A 22,179-nucleotide genomic window follows, 5' to 3' on the forward strand; every position below is an offset into this window, starting at 1 on the left:
GGCACTTGTATTTGCACCAGGAGAGAAAGCCTCCCCACCTGCTTCCTCGAGTTCCCCCATAGTTCGACGGGGATGCTGCTAGCTAACAACAAATGTCTCGTGTGTCAAATTCAAATAGATTCTTGACTCTCCTCTTTGTTCCTCTGTTTTCTTTAATTTTCTCCACATCTTTAGGTTGGCGCACACAGTAGCAAAGGCAGACGCATCTAACTTGGCGTCCGATACATACACAACTTGAAACCCTGGAGTCACGATGCCAAGTCGAGAGGGGGCGGTTCTTGGGTGGACTGGTCTATGGGGAAGGGGGACAGTGAATGATTCAGGGGACCCCCTCCCCGACTCTGGGAAACAACTCAAAGTATTTCCTCATTACAGCCAGCGGCACTATTTTCAGGCCAGAAAGACCACAAGTTGCGAGAGAGAGAACTTCTTTGTGCTGTTTTCCTAAATATAAAAATTAATAAGTCTTATAAATCTTTACCTGTAATATTTTTTCTTTCATTTTCTATCCTCACTGCCCAGGACAGTCTCTGTTTCTCAAAGGTCCACTTCTGGAAGTGGTGGTTTGTTGGTAGTGGAGCTTTATCCCACTGGAGACACCGTTTCAAATCTGTGTACGTTGGAAAGACACCAAGAACTTGGGGTCAAGACACCAGAGAGGACAATTGACTGATGTGAGCTTTGTATTCTAAACCTGTCTTCCCTGTGAAGCATTTGCCAACTCTTATGTAATCACAGTTACAGAGTCTGACAAGCAGAGCAGAAATCAGGCACTAAGAGTCTCCCGGTAATCTCCCAGGGCCGGGGATAAAAAAAAATGTGAGTTCAGGGCTTCTGAAGTAGCCAGGAGTGGGGTGCCAGAGAGAAGGCATGTGAAGTGTAGTGAGTCTACACATCTGATCTCTTTGTCCCTCAAAGCGTTCTTTAAGTTCCCAGCCATGCATTCAGAAATGAGGTGAGCAGAAAGTCGTAGCCAAGAGGCTGAACACCCAAGGAGAGCTTTCACGCAGCCTCATAGCATGAAATAAAAATAAAACTCAAGGTCCTATAAATTCTCTCAGATTTAAATCAAAACTCCTGTAGAAATGAAGAGTAAGAGAAACTGGAAATAGACCAGATATTACAAAGACTGAAACCTGGTGTTACAACAACTCAAGATGATCAGTTCTTATTCTAACTAGATGCCAGAGCTAGACGAAGGCCCTCCAGAGTCTCTGCGGTATTTCACAACACAACGTCCAGCATTCAGTCAGTAAGCACCAGTCATACCAAGAGTCGAGGCAACAGAAATAGACTCCTGGTAATAACTTCGATAGTGGAGTTGTTGAATACAGATAAAAAAATCACTATGACTAATCTAATTCAACAAAAAAGATGGCGAGCTTCACAGAGAAGTAGAATCCGTAAGATAGACTCAAATGGAAATTCTAGGTTTAAAAACACATTGATGGACATTTGGTACAAAGTAGATGAGTAGCCACAGCAGAGGAGAGTAAGTTATCTGGAAATAGGTCAGTAGAAAACATTTGGATAAAAGCAAAACAAAACAAAGCATGGAAAATAAAAAGAATGATAAGAAACAGGGGACATAATAAGATCTAATATGTACAACTGGAGAAGGGGGAAGAGAGAAATCATTCAGAATTGATATTTGAAGAGACAGATTAGAATTTTTCAAAACTCACAAAAGAAACGAAGCCATAGACTCAAACATCACTATAAGCTGGATCCGGGCACGATAAGTGCAGTAGACAACATCCAGGCACATCGCTGTAAATCTGCCGAGATCAAGAGACAAGAGAAAGTATTTAAAATGCCAGAGGAGGAGGGGCGCCTGGGTGGCTCGTCGGTTGAGCGTCCGACTTCGGCTCAGGTCATGATCTCACAGTCTGTGGGTTCGAGCCCTGCGTTGGGCTCTGTGCTGACAGCTCAGAGCCTGGAGTCTGCTTCCGATTCTGTGTCTCCCTCTCTCTCTGGCCCTCCCCTGCTCATGTTCTGTCTCTCTCTGTCGCAAAAATAAATTAAAACATTAAAAAAAAAAATTAAAATGCCAGAGGAGGAAAGGAGCCTTAACCGTCAAAGGAGCAACGAGAACACAGAGGAAGACAGCAGACTTCTCAGTGGAAACTATGGAAGGCAGAAGACAATGGAGACACTGAAAGAAAATAACTTGCTAAGTCAGAATTCTATGTATTTAGTAAAAATATTCCTCGAAAATGGAGATATAGATATTTTCAGACAAATACGAGCCTGATGACACACCCAGAAGAGCCACACTAAAATGCTACAAGGAGTTCTTTAGTCATAGGAATGTATTGTCGGTTGGAAGCATTAAAAATGCACTACAGAATAAAGGGCAGAAGGAAGGGTACATATATGGGTAAACCTAAATGAATATTAACTGTATAAAACTAACTATAATGTTCTGTGGTGTTTAGGACATTTGTAAAAAATTCATGATGAATATAATACAAAAGATAGTTGTTAATGGGGTTAAATAACCTCCTGTCCTTGCATTTCTCAGGAAGTAGTAAAAGCACTAATTTATTTTCAATTGTAATAAGTCTAGGATGTAGGGGCACCTGGGGGGCTCAGGTGGTTGAGCGTCCAACTCTTGATTTCAGCTCAGGTCACGATCTCATGGTTCATGAGTTCGAGCCCCGAGTCGGGATCTAAATTAACAGTGTGGAGCCTGCTTGAGATCCTCTCTTTCTCTCTGTCTCTCCCTCTCTCTCTCTCTGCCCCTCCCCAGCTCACACAACTCTCTCACAAATGAATAAACATTAAAAAAAAGTCTAAGGTGCATATTGTAATTTCTAACAAGGCTGTTAAATATTAAAAGAATACATAATTAATCTAATAAAGGGGAAAATGGAACGAAAAAATACTTGAGTGACTTAAATAAGGTAATGAGGGAGAAAACATAGGCAAGGGAGACAAAAGAAAACAAATAGTAAGACAGTAGATATAAACCCGGCTATATATATCACTAGATACATTCCATGTATGTGGATTAAGTAATTAAAAAGCAAAAGAAGAAATTTCAAAAAATGCATCCTTATATTTAGTGCCTAAAATATATACATGAAATACAATGCACAGAAAAGGTGAAGGTTGCCAGATGAAAGATGAATACCATGCAAACGTTAGCCAAAAGAAAATTAGTGTGGTTATGTCTATTAATATCAAACAGAGCAGATTTTTTTTAAGCACATGCGTGGAGCCCAGCACAGGGCTCGAATTCATGACCCTGAGATCAAGACCTGAGCTGAGATCGAGAGTCAGACACTTAACTGAATGAGCCATCCAGGCGCCCCCAAACAGAGTAGATTCAAGGCAAGAAGAAATACACAAAGAGAAACATGTCACACAACTAAGGCTTCAGTCCACCAGAAAAATATAATAATTTAGTCTTTATGAACTTGATAACATAGCTTTGAAATATATAAAGAAAAACTGACAGCCCCGTAAGAGGGTGAGTCCCTCACAATCATCGTGGGGGACTCAAATGCACGTCCCGTAGAAACAGACAGTTGATGAGTCTATAGGACCCTGTGCCCAGCACCTTCAGAATACCCATTCCTCCTGACTTCCAGGGGGAGCAGTCACCAGAACCGTCCATGTTTGGCCATGAAGCAGGCCTCGGTCGATTTCCGAAATGGAAATCATAGAGCAAATCAGTATTTTTAAGCTTTTTCCAACCCATAACACATCACAGGGGATCACTCTGTGCCCCGGGTGGCAGTGCCCATGCCCATGTGCTTCCTGCCTCCAGAGGGTCACGTCCACGTCTTCTCCGTGGAGCTCTCACCCAGCTCGACTCCGGACCCAGTGGGAGACTCCCTCCAGCTCAGACTTAGTGGATCACCTGATGTTTGTTAGTAATGCTAATGTTTGTGTTCTTGTCCATAAATGTAGTTCTCAGCTGCTCTCAGCAACCGTCTATCCCCTGCCACACGCAGGGTCTGGACACGTGGGAGCCACCACCGAGAGGAGACGTTCTGATGTGCGCAGACTATTAACTCATTAAATTTTCAGCTTTGAAAATCACCGTACTCAGGGATCCCGTGAGAGTGAGGGAGGGGGTGGGGGGACCTGGTGGATGATGTTTTTACATTTTATCTTATCGAGGTCAGTCCTGCTCTGTCAGAGCACCCCTGGGGATAAACACTGCAAGGTCCTGCTTGGGACCAAGGATGCTATCGGCATGCCTGGCAGGGAGAGTCGGCCGGGACTGGCTCCACCAGGGACCCTGTGATGGTGTGGCGATGAGAGGGCCACCTAATACCTCTGAGTGGAGACAAGTGGAAGTGACAAGACAGAAAAACTAGAACTGTATGCAAAAACAAACCCCAACCCCCTGAGATACCCGTTTACTGATGGAGGGGCCGAAGTAGGAAAGGGGTGTCTGCGTCCTGCTCTGCCACCGACTCACTTGGTGACGAGGGAGTCCTGTGTCCCCTCTCTGCCTGGGGTCCTCGGCTAGGATCACAGGATGGGCTGAAAGCCTCGATCCTCTGGTCCCAATGCCCCGAGCCTCCACACTACCAATGACTTGATGACGTTGGGGATAGAGAAGAGAGGACTTTTGTTTCACTGGAGAAGTGTGGGCAGCCGGCAACCACCAATAAGAAGGGTGTGTGTTCTAGAACAAACACCAGTCCATTGCCAACACGGCCTCAAGGCAGAAGTTCTCTCTCCAGGGCTGTTTTAGGACCTGATTCATGAATGTCCACCGACTTGCCCATTTAGAAAAAGGAGGCAGCCACACGCTGTCCCGAGTAACTTTTCCCAGCCTCACCCCATGGATCAAGCAGAGGCGTAACCTGTCCACAGTCAGAGTGGGTCTGGGTAGGAAAACCTGCTCAGAGAAATGTTCTGGTCAGCCCCGAACATGCCGTAGGTGGGTCAGACGCCCCCTGGAGCTCACGCTCACCGTCTGCACCACAGGGACCCAACCTGCGTGTTCCCGTGCTAGGTACACATTCTGATGCGGAGAAGTTCCGTGTGTGTTTTGTGTACACGTGTGTGCACTCTGCAGGGCGCTGCCACGGGAGGGGGGCAGCAGGTGACTCTGGTTCTTCATGGACACAACACTCAGAAGCTAAGCGTCCTCAAGCCTTATCCTGTTAGAAAACAGGAGCCTCTCAAGCCTTTCCTTTCTCAGACTCAGTAATTTCTGTTTATTAAAAAAACAAAAGGAAACCCACATACCCTCAACCTTAACATTTAAACAAATAAGCTCTACTTGAGACTCATGAATAAAACACACTTCCTCGCACAGCGTGGTTAACAGTATGTGCACATATATGCTCTTTATTCCTGAGGGTGGGGCTGTGGGGTCTCACGAAGTCTGGAGTTTCCTGCTGAGGGGGCTCCCTCGGGGCGGGTGGCCTTGCTGACCATCCTCTGCGTCTCCTCGGAGCTTCACCCTCCTCTTCCACTTACTGGGAAGAGCTCCCTGTTTGGAGAGAGAGTTTCTTGAGAAATCCTAGGCGCCCTGCTCATCCTGTGGCTCAGACCCTCCTGGACTGTCCCACTGGTGCAGGACTACAGGCGTGAAGCCAGCCTCCAGTGTCCCCAGTCTGTGGGCAGCAGTCACAGGTGCTGTGGGGCTGGAAGGAACCGCAGGAAGAGAGAGTCCTGGGTGGGGGGAAACGGGCTTGCAAGGGTGCAGAGGCAACAGGGGGCAAGCCAAAGCCCCAAGAGGTCAGGGCAAACTCGGAGGCACTGTTTGCATGAGGGAGAAGGGGAAGGTGTGGGTTTGGGTGAGGGTGGCAGTGGGCCAGGTGGGGAGAGCCCTGGCAGGATCTTGGGGAGCCCAGGCCAGGATGCAGAGAGGGGAGGAGCTGTGGGGAGGCGGTCGCGGAGGTAGGACCGGGTGGGGGCCAGGCCGCACCCTTTAATGCCTCACTGCCACAGCCTTCTGCCTCCAAACCCGGTGGCGGCCCCTCTGAACACTACTGGGCTGGGCTGGGGGTGTCCCCTCCCCTCGGGGGCACCCCCTGTGGACACAGTCCTGTGATGTCAGGCTCTGGGAGGTCAAGGACCTCGGTCCCTCCCGTGCACGCACTGCTGGGCCCCCAGCCCTGGCACCAGAGGAGTGCCCGCCGCCCATCCCCCAGACAGGCAGGCCCAGGACCAACGTGCAGGACGTGCAATGTGGAAAGGTCCTGCCTCAGACACTGGAGCCATAGGGACGTTCCTGTTCTCAACGACAGAACTCTCAGGGCCCGGGGACTGGGGATTTGGCAAAGTCTCCCTGACATCTGACTAAAGCAGCAGAAAGTGGCTGGATGTCAGTACCGGTCGGTAAGTTTGTGGTGGGCGGGGCAACCGCTCACCCCCCTTTCAACCCCCGACTGCACTGGGCTGTCCCACTGGGGGGAGGTGCAGACCGTGGGGGGCCTGCAATTTCGGGGCCCCAGGGCTGGCTCTGGCCCTGCACAGAGTGGCTCCTGGCTGCTTGGTGACCAGTCACACAATGCGAGGTCTCTAGTGACCCTTCTGTGGCTCCACCCTGCTGGGCATTTAAACAAAGGACAAGATAGCAGGCTGGCCGCAAGAGGATGATGGGTTGGGGGAGGGGGGTTTGAAGGAGCGGCTGACCGCAAGATGCTGGACCCAGAAGTGTCCCAGCAGGCTGGAGCGGAGGGCGATCTAACCTTCCCCTGGAATGCGGGCGCCTCGAGGGCAGGGGTCCGTGTCCACGGTGCTCAGTCCCCAGAACTGAGAAGGGTGTGGGCCCGTGGTAGGTGCCCAGTGAGCACTGATGGAGGCGAATGAAGGTGGCCAGGTGTAAGTGTTTGGTCCTGCACTTGGCTCTACGAGGACCCAACTAATGGTGTGTGGTAGAAAGAACGCAGGAGGTGCTGATTTGAACTGTCTACGGGACTACAGAGTCTACCTGGGAGAGGCTGGGAGGCCAGGAGGAGGACTGGCCTGGAGAAGAGGCTCAGGAGTGTTCTGGAAAGTTCCAGGAAGAAGCGCGGGGCCCGGGCAGAAGCCACCAGGGGAAATTCGTGGACCAACTTCAGTAATTAGGAAGTTGTCTGAAAGGGCAGGGGTGGGAGGAGTGGGGAGGGCAGAGGGCGGGGGCGCTCAAAGGTGTGGGACTCCCCGGGTGGGAGTCTTGGGGACCTTGTGGGCCTGGTCCTTTGGTATGTAGTGGTGGGCCCACAGGTCCCAGGGACAGCTGAGAAGGGAGGGGACACCCACACGTGGCCCAGGACTCATGGAATTTGGACTCAATGGGCCAGGAGTCCCGCACTGACAACACAGGAAACCCGTGGGGGTCCCTGCCAGTCTGCCCAGGGACTGAGTCATCTGCCCCTCCAGAGAGCTGTCCCCTGGAGCAGACGGTTTACTTCTCTCCACGGTGGGGGTGGCATCCCAGCACAAGGACCCACTTATCTATTATTCCACTTACCTGAAGATTTTCCAATGTTTTGAAGGATTTTGTCCAGAACTGATGTTTTTTTATATTGATCATTTTTTAAATTCTTTCCTGTGGGGAAAAAATAAGTACAATGATCAGGATTTGGCCAAGGGTTAAGTCACGATTCCAAACACCTTTCCAGCCTCAGAACGACAGCTCTGGGGACACCAGTTCGCAGGTGAGGGCGGCCTGCCCCCGAGCCAGAGCTGCGGCCTGTGCGGCCCCGGGCAGTGACGGACACGGCCCTGTGGCTTCCTCCTCATGCTGCCGCCCCAGCCTGCGTCCTTCAGGTGATGCTCCCGGTCCCTCGGACGCGTATTTTATGACATCTCACGCCCCATCCCGAACCGCCCTTACCCCAGAATTGCGGGGCCCATCTCACCGCTGCAGAGAGGGCAGTGTGGGTTCACGGCGCGGGTCGGGGGGGAGAGGCCCACACGGCCCGCCCACGAGGCTCCCTTCCCCGGGGGTGTGGCCTTTGCCACTGCCCGGGGCGCTCTCCCCCTTCTCCTTCCTGGCTGCCCCGCTCTCCAAGCATAACAAGGACACTGCCATCCTGAAGGTTTCCCGAAACTCCACTTGAGCGCAGCAGGAAGACGCAAGGAAAACATTCAAGCCAGCCCATCTGTCCACCACGCGGGTCCTGCCTGGTGGCCGGCTGCTCTGTGGGCTTATAAAAGTGCAGCCCCTCATTTGCCTGGAGCCTCCCAGCCCGTGCTCAGCAGGTATTCACCGAGCAAGAGGACGAATCTTTTGTTACAGCGAAGGCCAGCCGCGAATCACTGATTAGGGCATAAAATTATCTGTGTCCCGCGCGGCACGCAGGCTGGAACAGAGCCCGAAGTCCAGGCACATTCCAGAGGTCGGGAGTGGTGCTTTGGGTCGTGGGGCATTTTTGGACGTTCTGGATAGCACACAGGGGGCTGGCTGTTCCAGCAACAAGAGAGAGAGGTTCTCGGCAGATCCTTCAAGGTGCTTCTGGCTTTTTTTTTTTTTTTAATGTTTATTTATTTTTGAGAGAGAGAGAGAGAGAGACAGAGTATGAGTGGGGAAGGGGCAGAGAGAGAGGGAGACACAGAATCGGAAGCAGGCTCCAGGCTCTGAGCTGTCAGCACAGAGCCCAACGCAGGGCTTGAACCCACGAAACGTGAGATCATGACCTGAGCTGAAGTCGGACGCTCAACCGACTGAGCCACGCAGGCGCCCCAGTGCTTCTGGCTTTTAAAACATTCCTCAAAGTTATTTTAAGGTAACAAATTCATATTTTTATAAGTATTATAAGCCCATGGTAGAATTTGAAAATCTGAAAAAAATTAAAAAAACTGTGGAAAGTAAGGCCATTTCCAATAGTTGGTACCTCGTTTCCAGCTTCCTCCTGGAGGCCACAATTGCCATCTGCCTCTGTGTCCTTCTGGTGACGGAGATTGTTGCCAACATCATACTCTCGCTCAATATTTAAAACCACATTTATGTTTTTTAGAGGAAATTGCTTAGGAAATTTTGGTGGATAATTCAGACTGATGAATTTTAGGGAAACACATAATTCATTAATAAGTATAAAACATGTGCATCTCAAAATGCTCATTTCTGGACTACGATCTTTAGTTAGGACTTCACGTGCTATGGTGACATTTACACGGACTGTGTAGGTGTGGTTCCACCTGAACATCAATGCACTGATGAGGCTTGTGGGAAATGTTTACTTTCCAGTTGTGGATGAGACCCCAGGGACACAAAGCATTGAGGTCACTGAGGTGGCACGTGGTCCAGCTGGGAAAGCACCTGGGAGGCAGGGCCCCTGGCTTCTGCTCCTTCTAGGGTACCCTGAAGCTTTGACCAGAGTTGAAATGCAGGGGTTTTCCTATATGTGAGAGCCCGCTATTTGAACTTTCACGCCTGGAAAATATGGGAGTAACAAGGACCAGATTTATCCTCCCGATTTAATAAAAAAAAAAAAAACAAACTAGAAAAATTATATGAAACAATGATTTCCCATTCATCAGACAATGGGCAACAAGGGACAGTGACCCCTGAGGAGGGACTGCCAAGGGGCTCCCATGAGCCTCTGGTTCCTGCCTGGAGTGTTTCTGGTCCTGTGTGATGAGGGAGGATGTAGGCAGAGACCTGTGGTGTCACCAGGAGGGGAGGGGCTGGGGAGGCCAGAGCAGCAGAGGCGAGGGAACTCGGACACTGCAGAGGGTGGCCCTGTCTCCAGCTGAGTAGGGGTCAGTGAGAAGCCACAGGAAGCCTTAGCGTGGAACAAGAGCCACCCAAAAAGGTGGCAGAACAATCTCCAGAGCTCACACAGGCCAGAAAAAGTTGGCGTCTTCGCTGGTAAACGTAAAGAGCCTCATTATACACAGGCATCGGGTAGAGTTTTACTGCCTCGGTATCGGGGAATACTAGCCTTTGGGGTAAGGGCTGCTTGGTCTTAACAAAGCTTAAAAGTGAACCTCAAAGTTATTTAAGTGGGTTCAAGAGCAAGGCTTGCTAATATTTTCTAAAAATAGAATATCCAACATCCAAGAAAGTGAGATTCATACTTGGCATCCAAACAAGAAGGAGCAGGTATGAGAATAACCAATGAAATATGACCTATAATGACCAGAGTCAACCAATCAAAACTGGCCCAGAAATGACTCTATAGGTAGAATTAGAGGGCAAGGATATCAAAATTTATCGTAACACCGTATCGCAAATGTTCAAGAAGCACAGAGTGTCAAATTACATAAAAACACAGCTATGCACTGTCTACAAAATTCCACCTTAAATATAAAGCACAAGGAGGTAAAAAATAAAATAAAAAGATCAGCCATGCGAACACTGATCAAAAGAAAGCTAGAGTGGCTATTTAAATATTAGACAAAAACAGAGAATATCGCCAGGAATAAAGAGGGTCATTTCTTACTGTTAAAGCAGTAATTCATCCAGAAGATAGAACAATTCCACATTTTTATGCATACGGATGAAGTGCAATGAAAGAGCTTCGAAGGGCGTGAAATGAATGCTGGTCGAGCCGAAAGGCACGGTGAGCACATCCACGGTGATCGTCTGAGACTTAAATTCTGCTCTCTTAATAGTCGAGTAAATGGGGAGACAGGAACTCAATAAGGGTGTAGGAGACCTGAACAAGGTAGTTCAGCTACTTGATCTAATTGACATTTATAATTGTTGTGACTCCGCAAATCAACAACATGTACACGTTCTTTTCAGGCACACATGGGAGTGCTTGCTAAAGAACGCTGTATTCTGGGCCATATTTAAAGTTTTTAAAAATGCGTTAAAAAGATCTAAGTCATACACTGTGTGTTTCTGACCAAAACAGAAATAAATCATAAATCGGTAACACAATGGTGTTGGAAAAGTCTCCAAATATTTGAAAATGAAATGGCACATTTCTAAATGGCCCACGGCTCAAAGAATAGATTTAAAAGGTGAGTTATAAGGCATTTTGAACGGACAAAAATAAAAACACAGCATATTGAAATTTGTAGGGTGGGATTAAAGTAGAATTAAAAGGAACTAAACATTCACAATAAAAAAGAGAGTTAGCCTCAAGTCTACGACCTAAGTATTCACATTAACAAGTCATTAAAAAAAGGAGAGAAAAACCTCAAAATTCGCAGTGAAAAAAAAAGAAAATTAAAAGAAAAAAATCACTCTGATAAAAAAAATAGAAAAACAACATGGAAAAATGAAACCAAAAGCCTGGTTCTCTGGACAGATTAATAAGATTGATAAACTACTGATCAGACCACCAGGGATTTAAAAAAAGGCACAAATTACTGATATCAAGAGTGAGAGAAATGACAGCCCCATGGTTCCTGCAGACATTAAAAAGGGCATTGAGAGACCGCTATTTAGATGAAATGGGAAAATTCCTCTAAAGACACAAACCACCAAAGCTCACCAAAGAACATACAGATACACTAAACAGCCCTTTATCTACAGAAGAAATAAAATGCGTACTTAAAAACCTTCCCACAAAGAAATTACAGGACCTAATGTCTTCATTGGTAAATCCTATCGGACATTTTATGTAGAAGTAATATTTATTTCATACAGACAGATCTAGAAAACCGAAGGAAACGGAGTACTTCCCAATTCATTCTGTGAGGCCATTAGTACCTTGAAACCAAAGCTAGACAAAAGCATCAAGTAGAAAAAACTATAGGCCAACATCATTCATGAACATAAATGCAAAAATTCTTAACTAAATTTTGGCAAATTGAATCCAAAGGATATAAAAAAGGAAACTGTATCACGGGTTTATCTCAGAAATACAGGCCTGGTTCAACACTCAGAAATCAAGACATGTAGGGGTGCCTGGGTGGCTCAGTCGGTTAAGCGGCTGACTTCGGCTCAGGTCATGATCTCACAGTCTCTGAGTTCGAGCTCCACGTCGGGCTCTGTGCTGACAGCTCAGAGCCTGGAGCCTGTTTCAGATTCTGTGTCTCCCTCTCTCTGACCCTCCCCCATTCATGCTCTGTCTCTCTCTGTCTCAAAAATAAACGTTAAAAAAAAATTAAATAAAAAAAAAGAAATGAAGACATGTAATTCGCCATATGAACAGAATGAAGAAAAACCAACCGATCATTTCAGTAGACGAGGGGTTGGTAAACGTGGCTTACAGGCCAAGTATGGATCAGCACTGGTTTTAGTAAATAAAGTTTTGTTGGAATATAGCCACACCTGTTCTTTTATGTGTGGTCTCTGGCTGCTTCTAGTTAAGTAGTTGCAACAGGGGCCATATTGCTCTTAGACTAAAATATTTGCTATCTGACTTTTTACCAAAAAAGTCCTCTATGCTTGCAATTAGATACACCTAATTTATGAAAGGGCACCCGTTCTGACCACTCGTATTTAACCTCCAACACTGTACTGGAACTAGTGGGGTAAGGCAAGAAAAATGAATAAAAGGTGTATGTATTGGAAAGGAAAAAAAAATCTATTCACAGATGATATGATTCAGTAAGCAGTAAATCCTAAATAATCTACAGGAAAGCTTCTGGAACACAAGAGTGAGCTGAGCAAGGGGGAAGGTTACAGAGTCTTGTATGAAACAATCACATTTCTATACACTGGAAATGACTAACCGGGGGTTGAAATTTAAAAAACAGTATCATTTATGATCACATCAAGAATTATGAGATACTTATGCATAAATGTAATAAGACATATGCAAAGTCTTTATGCTGAACACTACAAAACTCTGGTGAGAGAAACCAAAGAGGACCTACATACACAGTGTCCTCCACAGAGGGCAAGACTGAATACGGTTAAGAAGTCGGTGCCTGACAAACTGATGTATAGACTCATAGCAATTCCAGCCAAAGTCCCAACAGAATGGGCTGCGGAAATTAACAAGCCACTTTTAAAATGTATAAGGGAAGGCAGAGAAACCAGAATAACCAAGTTGATTCTGAAAATCCGAACAAAGCGGGAGGACACTACCTGATTTCAAATCTTGGTATCAACGTACTGTAGCCAAGACAATGTGACACCTGAAAAAGAGTAGATCTTAAGTCCGTGGAACAAAGTAAGAGGCCAGAAACAGGCTCACAAATGACTAGTTGATTGTCAACTATGTGCACAGGCAATTCAACAGAGAAAGAGGAGTTTTTGCAAAAAATGGTGTTGGCACCGGACATCAATATGCAAGAAATCAAACCAAAACAAAAGAATCCTTATCTTACACCATATACACAACTTAACTCAAAATGGATCACAGCCCTAAAGTAAAATCTACAATTTTAAAACTTCCAGAAGAGAACGTGGAAAATGTTTGTGACTTTAAATGAGGCAAAGATTTCTTATTTGACACTGAAAACGAAACTTGATAAATTGGATTTGACCAATGTTAAGAACTTCTGATCTCTGAAAGACACTGGTATGCAAATGAAAAGCAAGCCACAGACTGGCAGGCAATCTTTCCGATCACACACGTGACAGAGGACTTGTATCCAGAATGTGTAAACACATCTCAAAACTCAACAGTAAGAAAACAGACTAAGGAAAATGGGCACTAGACCAAAGGAGATCTTCAGATGGCAAATAAAGACAGGAAAATATGCTCGGGATTACCAGTCACTAGGGAAGTGCAAACCCATGCCACAGTGAGACTCTTGTGCGTCTGCTAGAGCGGCCTGGAGACAGAAAATCTCAGGTGTTGAGGAGGACCCAGGGTCGCTCCAATTCTGCTAGCAGGGATGCAACTTCTGCTGACAGTTTCTTTCTTTCTTTCTTCTTTAAAATTTTTTAATGTTTTTACTTATATTTGAGAGAGAGAGAGAGAGACAGAGTGCAAGCGGGGGAGGGGCAGACAGAGAGACACAGAATCCAAAGCAGGCTCCAGGCTCTGAGCTGTCAGCACAGAGCCCGACACGGGGCTCGAACCCACGAACCCTGAGATCATGACCTGAGCTGAAGTCAGACGCTCAACCCACTGAGCCACACAGGTGCCCCCCATTGACAGTTTCTTATACAGTAAAATATAGCTGCCATACCTTTAGCTGTTTACCTAAACTAAAGGAACATTTTTATTCACCCAAAACCTTGTATGGGAATATCTCCAGTGGCTTTATTTGTAATTCCCAAGCTCATTCAGCTGGTGAGTGAGTAAGCCAGCAGGGGCTGCAGGGAGGGGAACCGAATAATTACGGGCAAACATGCATGCGTCTCAAATGCGTTGTGCTAGTTGAGGAAGCTACACTCAAAGGTCTACATGGTCTTTGTAGTGTATGACATTCCGGAAGGGGGAAAATTACAGAAACAGGACACAGGTCAGTATATTAGGGCTCTGTGGAAGCAGCGTGGAATTTTCTGGTAATGGACCTCTTCTGTATGTCATTTGTGGTGATGGTTACATGACTCTAGAAAGGATGAATTTCCCTGTATCGCACTGAATCTTACTAAAACACAGAAAGTCTAGTAATAACGCCTAACACTTCTTATGAATCAAGATCTGCCCCAAGTTCTTACCTTTTCAACCAATTTAATTGTCCCAATGACCCCACAGCTTAAGGCACTATGACTCCCAGCTTACAGATGATGAAACAGGTTCGAAGATGGCAGAGCCAGTAGGCAGTGGAGCCGGGGTCTGACAGGCTCTTCCTCTCTGCCCTGCACTCTTTCCCACGTCCCATGTCCCACAGACACTTGTCCGTTTCCAGGCCCATTCCGCCGAGAAGGATGGCAGGAAGGTTAGCTGGACTTCCACTGGCAGATGACAAACACCACGGGGTTGAGATCAAGCAGAAAATGACCCGTGCCCCCAGGGGACGGTCATATCACATGAACAGTCCCACCTATCGCTTAGCGGGAGAGAAGGGCTCCAGCCCAGGAAGGAGAGCCCGTCAGTTTCCAAGAGGTGCCCTGCTGTGGTGGCCAGAATTTCACATTAGAGATTCATTCCTTGGAGCCTACTTTAAACCTTCCTTGCCGTGCTGTCCCCAGGTGTGGCGTAGGAGGACGACATTGTGGTGTCTATACTTTTTTGTCTCTGGGGCAGTCGGTGGTGGAGCTCAGCGTAGTCCTGAGCAATGAGTCCTCAACACGTGGGGTTGCTTGACCGCCCTGCTGAGAGCCCGCCCATGTGCCCGCTGGGGGCGGGGTCTGGAGCTCCGGGAAATGCCCGCCTGTGGCCACAGGCCCAGGATGCACACCTGCTCCCAGAGGGGCCTGCGTGTTGCGTGGGCTCAGAGAGAAGGGACGCCTGGGGGTGCCCAGCTACGCTGAGCCGCAGGGGCCCCGAAAGGTTCCCGGGAGCGGGTATCGGACCGTCTTTGATCTGCATGGTCATTTCTAGTGGCTCAGCCTAAGACCCTAGTCCTCAGGGAGGTGTTCTAATCTACTCATTCCTTCTAATTTGGAAGCTTCCAAAACCTGCTCGCTGTTGACCAGAGACAAAGAAGAAGACTGGTTTCTAAGGGGCCTGTTTGTCTACAAATGACATGAACTGACTTCTAACCCAGTGTAGATGAAATCACGGCACACCTGGGGGTCTAGGACGATAAACGAGCAGAAGTCCCCTTCGTCCTAAAGTCAGTGTGAAGGGAAGAGAGTGTCCGCAAATCTCACTGGCCCAGAGCACTGGACTGGAGATGATGTTATCTTGTGGCCATGAGAAAGTTCTAGATAGATGTGCCCACAAAAGCTGGGGAGGGCCCCTCCCCCGAGGCACCCCAGGGAGGCAGGAAGCGCTGGCTGCTGGCTTCTGAGATGGAAATCATTTCCTGCAGGGACACCTGAAAGGTAAAATCACCTCCATTGTTCTCCCTGGCACCCGTCCTGCACACTCACAGCGCAGGTGGGAAAGACAGGACGGGTGGAGGCAGGGTTTGCAGTGCCACGGGCAGAGCCAGAAAAACCAAGAACTGGTCACAGAGCTGGTCCTCACTGCTCCAGGCAGCTGCAGGGGAGCCCCGGCCCCGGGTTCTCCAATGCCCTTGGAAGCGGTGTGAATCTCCAGGGCTAGGTCCTTGGCTCCCCGGCCTGAGGTCCCGACATAGGACCGCCGTGAGGTCCCTCAGGGTGATTTGAATGTGACAGGGCCAGGCACACGGTGAGTGCTCCGAGGGGGAGAACGTCACTGTTGCTGCAATGGTTGTAACAGTCATGGAGGGACGATTACCTTTCATACTTATGCACCATTGATGACACTTGCACTATTCACCTGCTGACTCGCTGATTCGGCAAACGCCAGGCAGCAGCCGCTGTGCCGGGTGCTAGGTTGGGGGCCACGAGAAGGGTGCCTCCTGGTGCCTGTCCAGGAGGGGCGCACAGGCCAGGGCCCATCACAGTTAGCGGAGCTCTGGACTTCGTGTCCCCCTTCCGTGGATGCACACAGAGGAGTACAGGGAGTAAACGCAGAGGGGAGTGGATAGAAGCCTTGACTAGAAAACATTCGCAGACAACCGTGGGATCCTGTGGTTCCTCCCAAGGAAGGACAGAAGTGACGGCTTTTCAAGTCAAAAGATCATTGTAGACACTAAGCTTTCCTTCTCTCAGGTGAGGCCCTTACCTGTCCCTGTACCTGGAGCGTCCATCTGTGCGTCTCCACTGACATCGCCATCACCCAGATACACGCCTCGTGCTCCACACGGTGGGTTTCTTAGTCTTGTCTGCTAGCTCTGAGGACAGGACTATGCTTACGCGGCTTCTGGGAGACGGCAGACCCGGTGGATGCCAGCGTCAGCAGCGACCCTCCTGCCCACTCGCTCGGGAAGTCTCTGCCGAGGGCCTGTTGTCTGCAGCTACCCTGGGGCAATGTGGCGCCCTCCAGAGCATGCCTGTGGGGGGCCCTGCTTGTGCTGCTCTGGGCCTCCGGGGGCCGCGGGGTTTCCTAGAAGCAGCCACGCTTGTCGCCGTCGGACCTGGAGTCATGGAGGAGGCATCCCCTGGGCGATGGCTGTTCTCTCACTGGCTGTGGCACAGCCACTAAATCTGCTTTCCTGGATCGGGAGAGGAGTGACGGTGGCTTCCTCCCCTGGTGGTCAGGGGCCGCCACCCCAATGTGCTCCACACACAACTCCCTGCTCCTTCGAAGCTTCAGACTGCGCACGCGACAGTATTGGGGCCGTCCACAGGTCACCTGTCCCCGTCCTCCTCAGCACCTGCCCCGCTATGTGGGAGCCACGACTTTGCAGGGCTGTGTCTCCGACCGCGAGGTACTCAAGGACGGGCTGAAGAAGTATTGCTATTGTCACTGACAACCACGTGCTGGTTGAACTGCCTCAGGGTCTCTCGCCCACAACAACGCGGCTCGGGGCAAAAATGCACGTGCAGCCCACAAATAACACCCACAGCTCTCAGTCTGCAGCACAGCAGCGGCCTGGCAACACTGAACACAGGTCCGTCCTTGCTCACGGGCCAAAGTCTGCAAAGTCACTGTCCCACCCAGACCACAGCCTCCTCATGGGAACGTGGGGGCGGGGCTCCAGGCGACCGATCACTCAGAAACAACCTCCCGGCCGGCCAGCTGGGGCCTCCCCACCACCACCGCCCCGCAGGACCCCACGGTCCCCGCCCTTCCCTGGCCAGGGCCGGGCGTCAGGGGCCCCGGGTCACTGGGACCGAGAACAGCCCAGCAAACCAGACAAGGCTCCTCTGACCCTCGCACGATCTCTTAGTGAAAATAAGACGGCAGAGCATTTACTTCTTTTTTACTGCAGTCCACATCCGGCAGGACACCCCGGGCTTGTTTCTGGGCACTGACAGAGGGTGTCCACTGCCAGGCGATGTCCTGGGGCGCCCTAGAGTTCACGTGGTGGCCTCGTGGAAACGGGGCTGCGGCAACTGTGACCAGTTCAGAGCCGGCCCACGGGTAGCAGGGCGGCCCCCATCCAGCGTGACTGGCGTCATAATTAGAGGAGGACATTCAGCTGCAGAGCAGTGCGTAAGGAGCAGGCATGTGGTAACAAGGCAGGGGTCGGGGAGGCTGCTGCAAGCCAGGGAACCCAGGAGGCCTGGGGAGACCCCTGAGAGCTGGGAGAGCGTGGGAGGGACTCCCTCACGGCCTGGAAGGAGCCTCCTGCCAAAACCTTCGTCTGGGACTTCTGCCCCCAGGACAGAGCGACAACGGGTGTCAACAGCACAGGAAGCCAGCACGCAGGAGGACAGCCTCTGGAGCGGCCTGGGGGGCTAGCAGAGGGTGGGGGGCCGCCTGTGCCCATGGTCTTCACGTGCTCACAGCTCCCCGCCGGCAGGACCTGGCCCTTTGGGTCTCGGGCACAGGAGCCTCATCAGCACCGGCCTTACAAGTGTTGCTGCCCCCGGGAAGCTGATCTCCTGGCCCATGCGTGGTGCCCCCGCAGGAGGCCGGTTCCTGGGGAAAGGTGGCTTGGGGAGCCCATGGCGCTGATCTCACGAGGGAGACGGTTTCTTTCCGGATGCGCTCATGTCCTCATCCCGTCTTGCTCTGCCACGGCCTGTCTTTGTCCTTCGCTGTCTGAGAGCTTAGAGAAAAGATTTCCTTCTCCGTTTTTCTCCTGGTTCTCCAGTCGGCTCCTCTGCCATCACACGGGCCTCCCTGGGTCCCCCGATGGGTCCCAGAGCACCCACCACACGCAACACGCAACGATTCTATCGAATTGCCTTTCAGTGGCTTGTGAAGTTGTGAAACATTATGGAATGTTGCCTTTTTTGGGTGTTAATGGATCCACGTTTCCTCCACATATTCCCACAGTGGCATCTGGGCCAGTGTTTTGCTCAAATGAACCCCACGATTTCAGGATCCCCTTGACAGCTGGTTCATCCAGAGCCCACGGACACCTGCCTGGTACAAAGCGCTGGGTGACAAGGAGGACACAGCAGCCCCTTTGGGAACACACAGGGGACTCGTGGGGCTGGTGGGGGGCGGGCAGGGAACAAAGCAGGGGCCGTGCTTCCCCAGAGACCAGAGCCCCAGCTCTACTGTGCATCGTTCCCTCAGTTTTTAGGGGCCAGGTTGAGGTGGGAGTTGTCTTAACACTTCTGTTCAGCTTTTTCCAAACGCTCGAAAGTCTGGCTCAGGTTGCGGCAGGAAGAGGAAGTGACTGGGGGCCTGGGGCCTCGTCACAGCCCAGGCTCTGCTTCCTCGACACCTCCCCCTGGAGGGAGGCTTTGGACTTCATGAGGCGGTTTCCTCTTCACTGAAAGGGCTAACACAAGATCCAAGTACACATTGTGTACTTACAGCGTGACAGCTTATTTACGTAAAGATGAAAAAATGGACAAAGACACAGCAGGTAAACTGAAATAACAAGAAAGCAGGTGGTAGTGACCCTTACATCAGGGAAAGTAAAATCCAAGCCCGAAAGCATTAAACATGACAAAGAAGGGCTCTTTTTAATACCGAAAGCTAGAGTTCGTAACGGAGAGATAATGCTCATGAACATCCTTGCGCCAAATGTCACAAGAATCACGCTCGTAAAGCAAAAACTACAGGAAATGCAAGGATGTGTACAGTGGGAGGATTTACACCCCATTCTAGGGAAAGATTAGGGAGAAAAGAAGAGGTGAGCAGAGAGGGGCCTAAACCACATCATCAATAAGCAGATACTACAAGTACCCTTCCCTCCCCGGCAGAGTGCACACCTTCTCAGTGCTCTCGCAGCATTCACAGAAATTAATGTCAGGTCACAAAGAAAATGTACATCAGCCACACAGTAGCACTACTGAAAACACTTCCCGATCATAGTTTAATCAAACTAGGAATTATTAACAGAAACAAAGAGAAAAGGCCCTACTACCTAGAAATCAGAAAACACCTCTCAGACAACTTTTGGGTAAAAAGGAACTATGCACTAAAATTTGTAGAATTTCTGGGAGATAATGACAATGAAAACATGATATATGAGAATCTATGGGACACATTTAAAGAGCAGAGCACCAACCACTTATTGGTAAAATGAAGTCAGTGAGCCACTCAGCCCGAAGACTGGGAAAGGCAGCAAAGCTCACTACAAAAAAAGCATAAAGAAGGAAATAGTAATGACAAAGACACAGATAAATAGGGGTGCAGAATGGAAACTCGGTGTAGTTAGTTAATATGCCAATACCCTAGATCTTGGGAAGAAATTAATACATTAGACAAAATGCTGGTTTACCTAATAAGGAAGATAAAAAAAGAGTATATATTTATAAAATAAGACATGACAAGGGGGAAATAGCAGTAGAAACAAATGATATTTTTAAAATAATGCGATGAGTTGGAGACTTCCTTGCAAATACGTTTGAGAACACAGAAGAAATGGATGTTTTTCTAAAAAAATATGCATTGCTAAAATTGACTGCATCTGATTAAGAAAGATTAAATGAATCACTTTGCCTAGAAGAAATAGAGAGTTACTGAGTAATTACTCTAGGAAAAGCACCAGAATGAGATGGTTTCACAGGGCATTTCTGACTAGTCTGAAAAGACCAGATGGTTTCAATGCTCTTTAAATTTTCTAAGAGATTCAAAAAGAAAGAAAAAAAATTTTTAAATCTTTGTTATTAGCAGGTATCACACTGACATTTCAATCTGATAAAAAGTACCAAAAAACACTACAGACTAATACCACCTATGAACTGTATTTGGGTGCAAAATTACTAAATAAAACACCAACGAGCAGGATCCAAAACAATGAACATGACCAAGTGAGATCTGTTCTAGGAATGCAAGGTTGGTTCAACACTGGAAAATCCATGCATACATCATTCACCGCATTAATAGATCTAAAGAAAAAACTTCAGCATTGCCAAAGATAATGAAAATGGTCGGGACAAAATGTAAAAAAGTTGGTGGATACTTTTTTTTTACACATGAAAATACATAAGTCTTTGTCCAAAAGCCAGAATCTTACTTATTGGCTAAACTTATTCTGCTAAGACTGTGAATGAGGCACTGAAACCCACTAACTCTGCTACTTCCAACCACTGTTCTAGAAACACGAGCTAATGCAATTAGACAAGAGAAACCAATGAGATGCATAAACATTGGTAAAGAAGAAGAAAATTCTATTTGTACGTGATAATGCAGTATGTTTGGAAAACCCTAAAGCATCAATGTTAAAATGAACTGAAACAATAAAAGGATTTAAGAAGAGAGCAGAATAATACTTAGCCTTCAAAAATCAACAGCATTCAAATACACAAAGAAAACAGTTATAGCACACAGGGCAAAGATGTCCTCATTTGTAACAGCAGCAAGGCAGACTGACTCTCCCGCCCCGTCTTCCCGGCATGCAGGCAGAGGTAGCTACTGAGTCACAGTCACTGTCATTGGAAACTCTGTCCTTACCACCAGAAGAGAACTGTGATTCACTGTAACCCTCAGGATTGCTGAGTCGGTAACTCTGGTCAGTACTGGGTTCTTCGATGACGAACATGGAAAAAACAGGTAGACAGTGTTTTGATTACACATTTATGAACGTTTCGGCTATGTTTTATTTTCGAACATTAAGTTGAAATGCAATATCATTTTCAAATTTTATTTAAAAATGTGTTCTTGGGGCGCTTGGGTGGTTCAGTCGGTTAAGTGTCCGACTTTGGCTCCAGTCATGATCTCACGGTTCGTAGGTTCAAGCCCGCATTGGGCTCTGTACTGACAGTGAGGAGCCTGCTTGGGGTTCTTTCTCTCTCCTTCTCTCTCTCTCTCTCTCTGCCCCTCCATGACTTGCACCTTCTCTCTCTCTCAAAATAAATAAATAAGCTTTAAAAAATAACGTGTTCTGGAAAGCCATGGCACAAGTATCAAGTCAGGCGTCATCTATCAACACCTTGTATTCACTTGTTTGCTGGCCCCACCTCCCAATTAGGAGAATTTACATCTCCAACAACATGCAAACACACGCCCAGCAGGCTGTTGCCGTGGCACCCTGCAGAACTGTAGAGACAATGTAAAATGGAAACAAGTAGAAAGACGGCGGGCACGAGGCGTGGTTCACTGGCACAGGGGCGTGCCCCGCTGGAGAACCAGGCACCAGCTCCCTTAAGGGTGTGCGGTGGCTCCCAGCTTGGTGTGAGGGGACAAAGCAGAGCCTGGTGGGCGCCCTCACCTAACAAGGGAGGTGATCTGAGTGTACGTGAATCTCATTTGAGCCCAAGGGAACACGGGACTCGTGGGGACGGCCCACTAGGCATGCACGTGGTGGGCCACTAGCGGATTCTAGTACATACCTCTGTCTATCATGATGACCTCCAAAACCATAGTAATGCCCACATATTCAAATACAAACATCTAACATCAACAGCATGAGGAATGAGCCTGGCTTCACGGG

General features: G+C 48.6%; 1 protein-coding gene across 4 annotated transcripts in view; it reads right to left on the reverse strand.

Moving 5' to 3' along the window:
• Positions 1 to 5,289: 5,289 nt before the first annotated feature.
• Positions 5,290 to 22,179, reverse strand: part of SPACA7 (sperm acrosome associated 7) — a 28,138-nt gene continuing 11,248 nt past the window's right edge. For all 4 annotated transcript variants that reach the window (XM_019443870.2, XM_019443872.2, XM_019443871.2 and 1 more), the window contains 3 exons: positions 21,201 to 21,272; positions 7,430 to 7,507; positions 5,290 to 5,461 (listed from right to left, as the gene is read on the reverse strand). In XM_019443870.2, the coding sequence (XP_019299415.1) occupies positions 5,445 to 5,461; positions 7,430 to 7,507; positions 21,201 to 21,272 (167 nt within the window). In that variant the 3' untranslated portion in view covers positions 5,290 to 5,444. The remainder of the gene's footprint in view (positions 5,462 to 7,429; positions 7,508 to 21,200; positions 21,273 to 22,179) is intronic.

Source organism: Panthera pardus, unplaced genomic scaffold (genome assembly GCF_024362965.1).
Source record: "Panthera pardus isolate Hobbes unplaced genomic scaffold, ASM2436296v1 HiC_scaffold_1, whole genome shotgun sequence".
Lineage (NCBI taxonomy): Eukaryota > Metazoa > Chordata > Mammalia > Carnivora > Felidae > Panthera > Panthera pardus.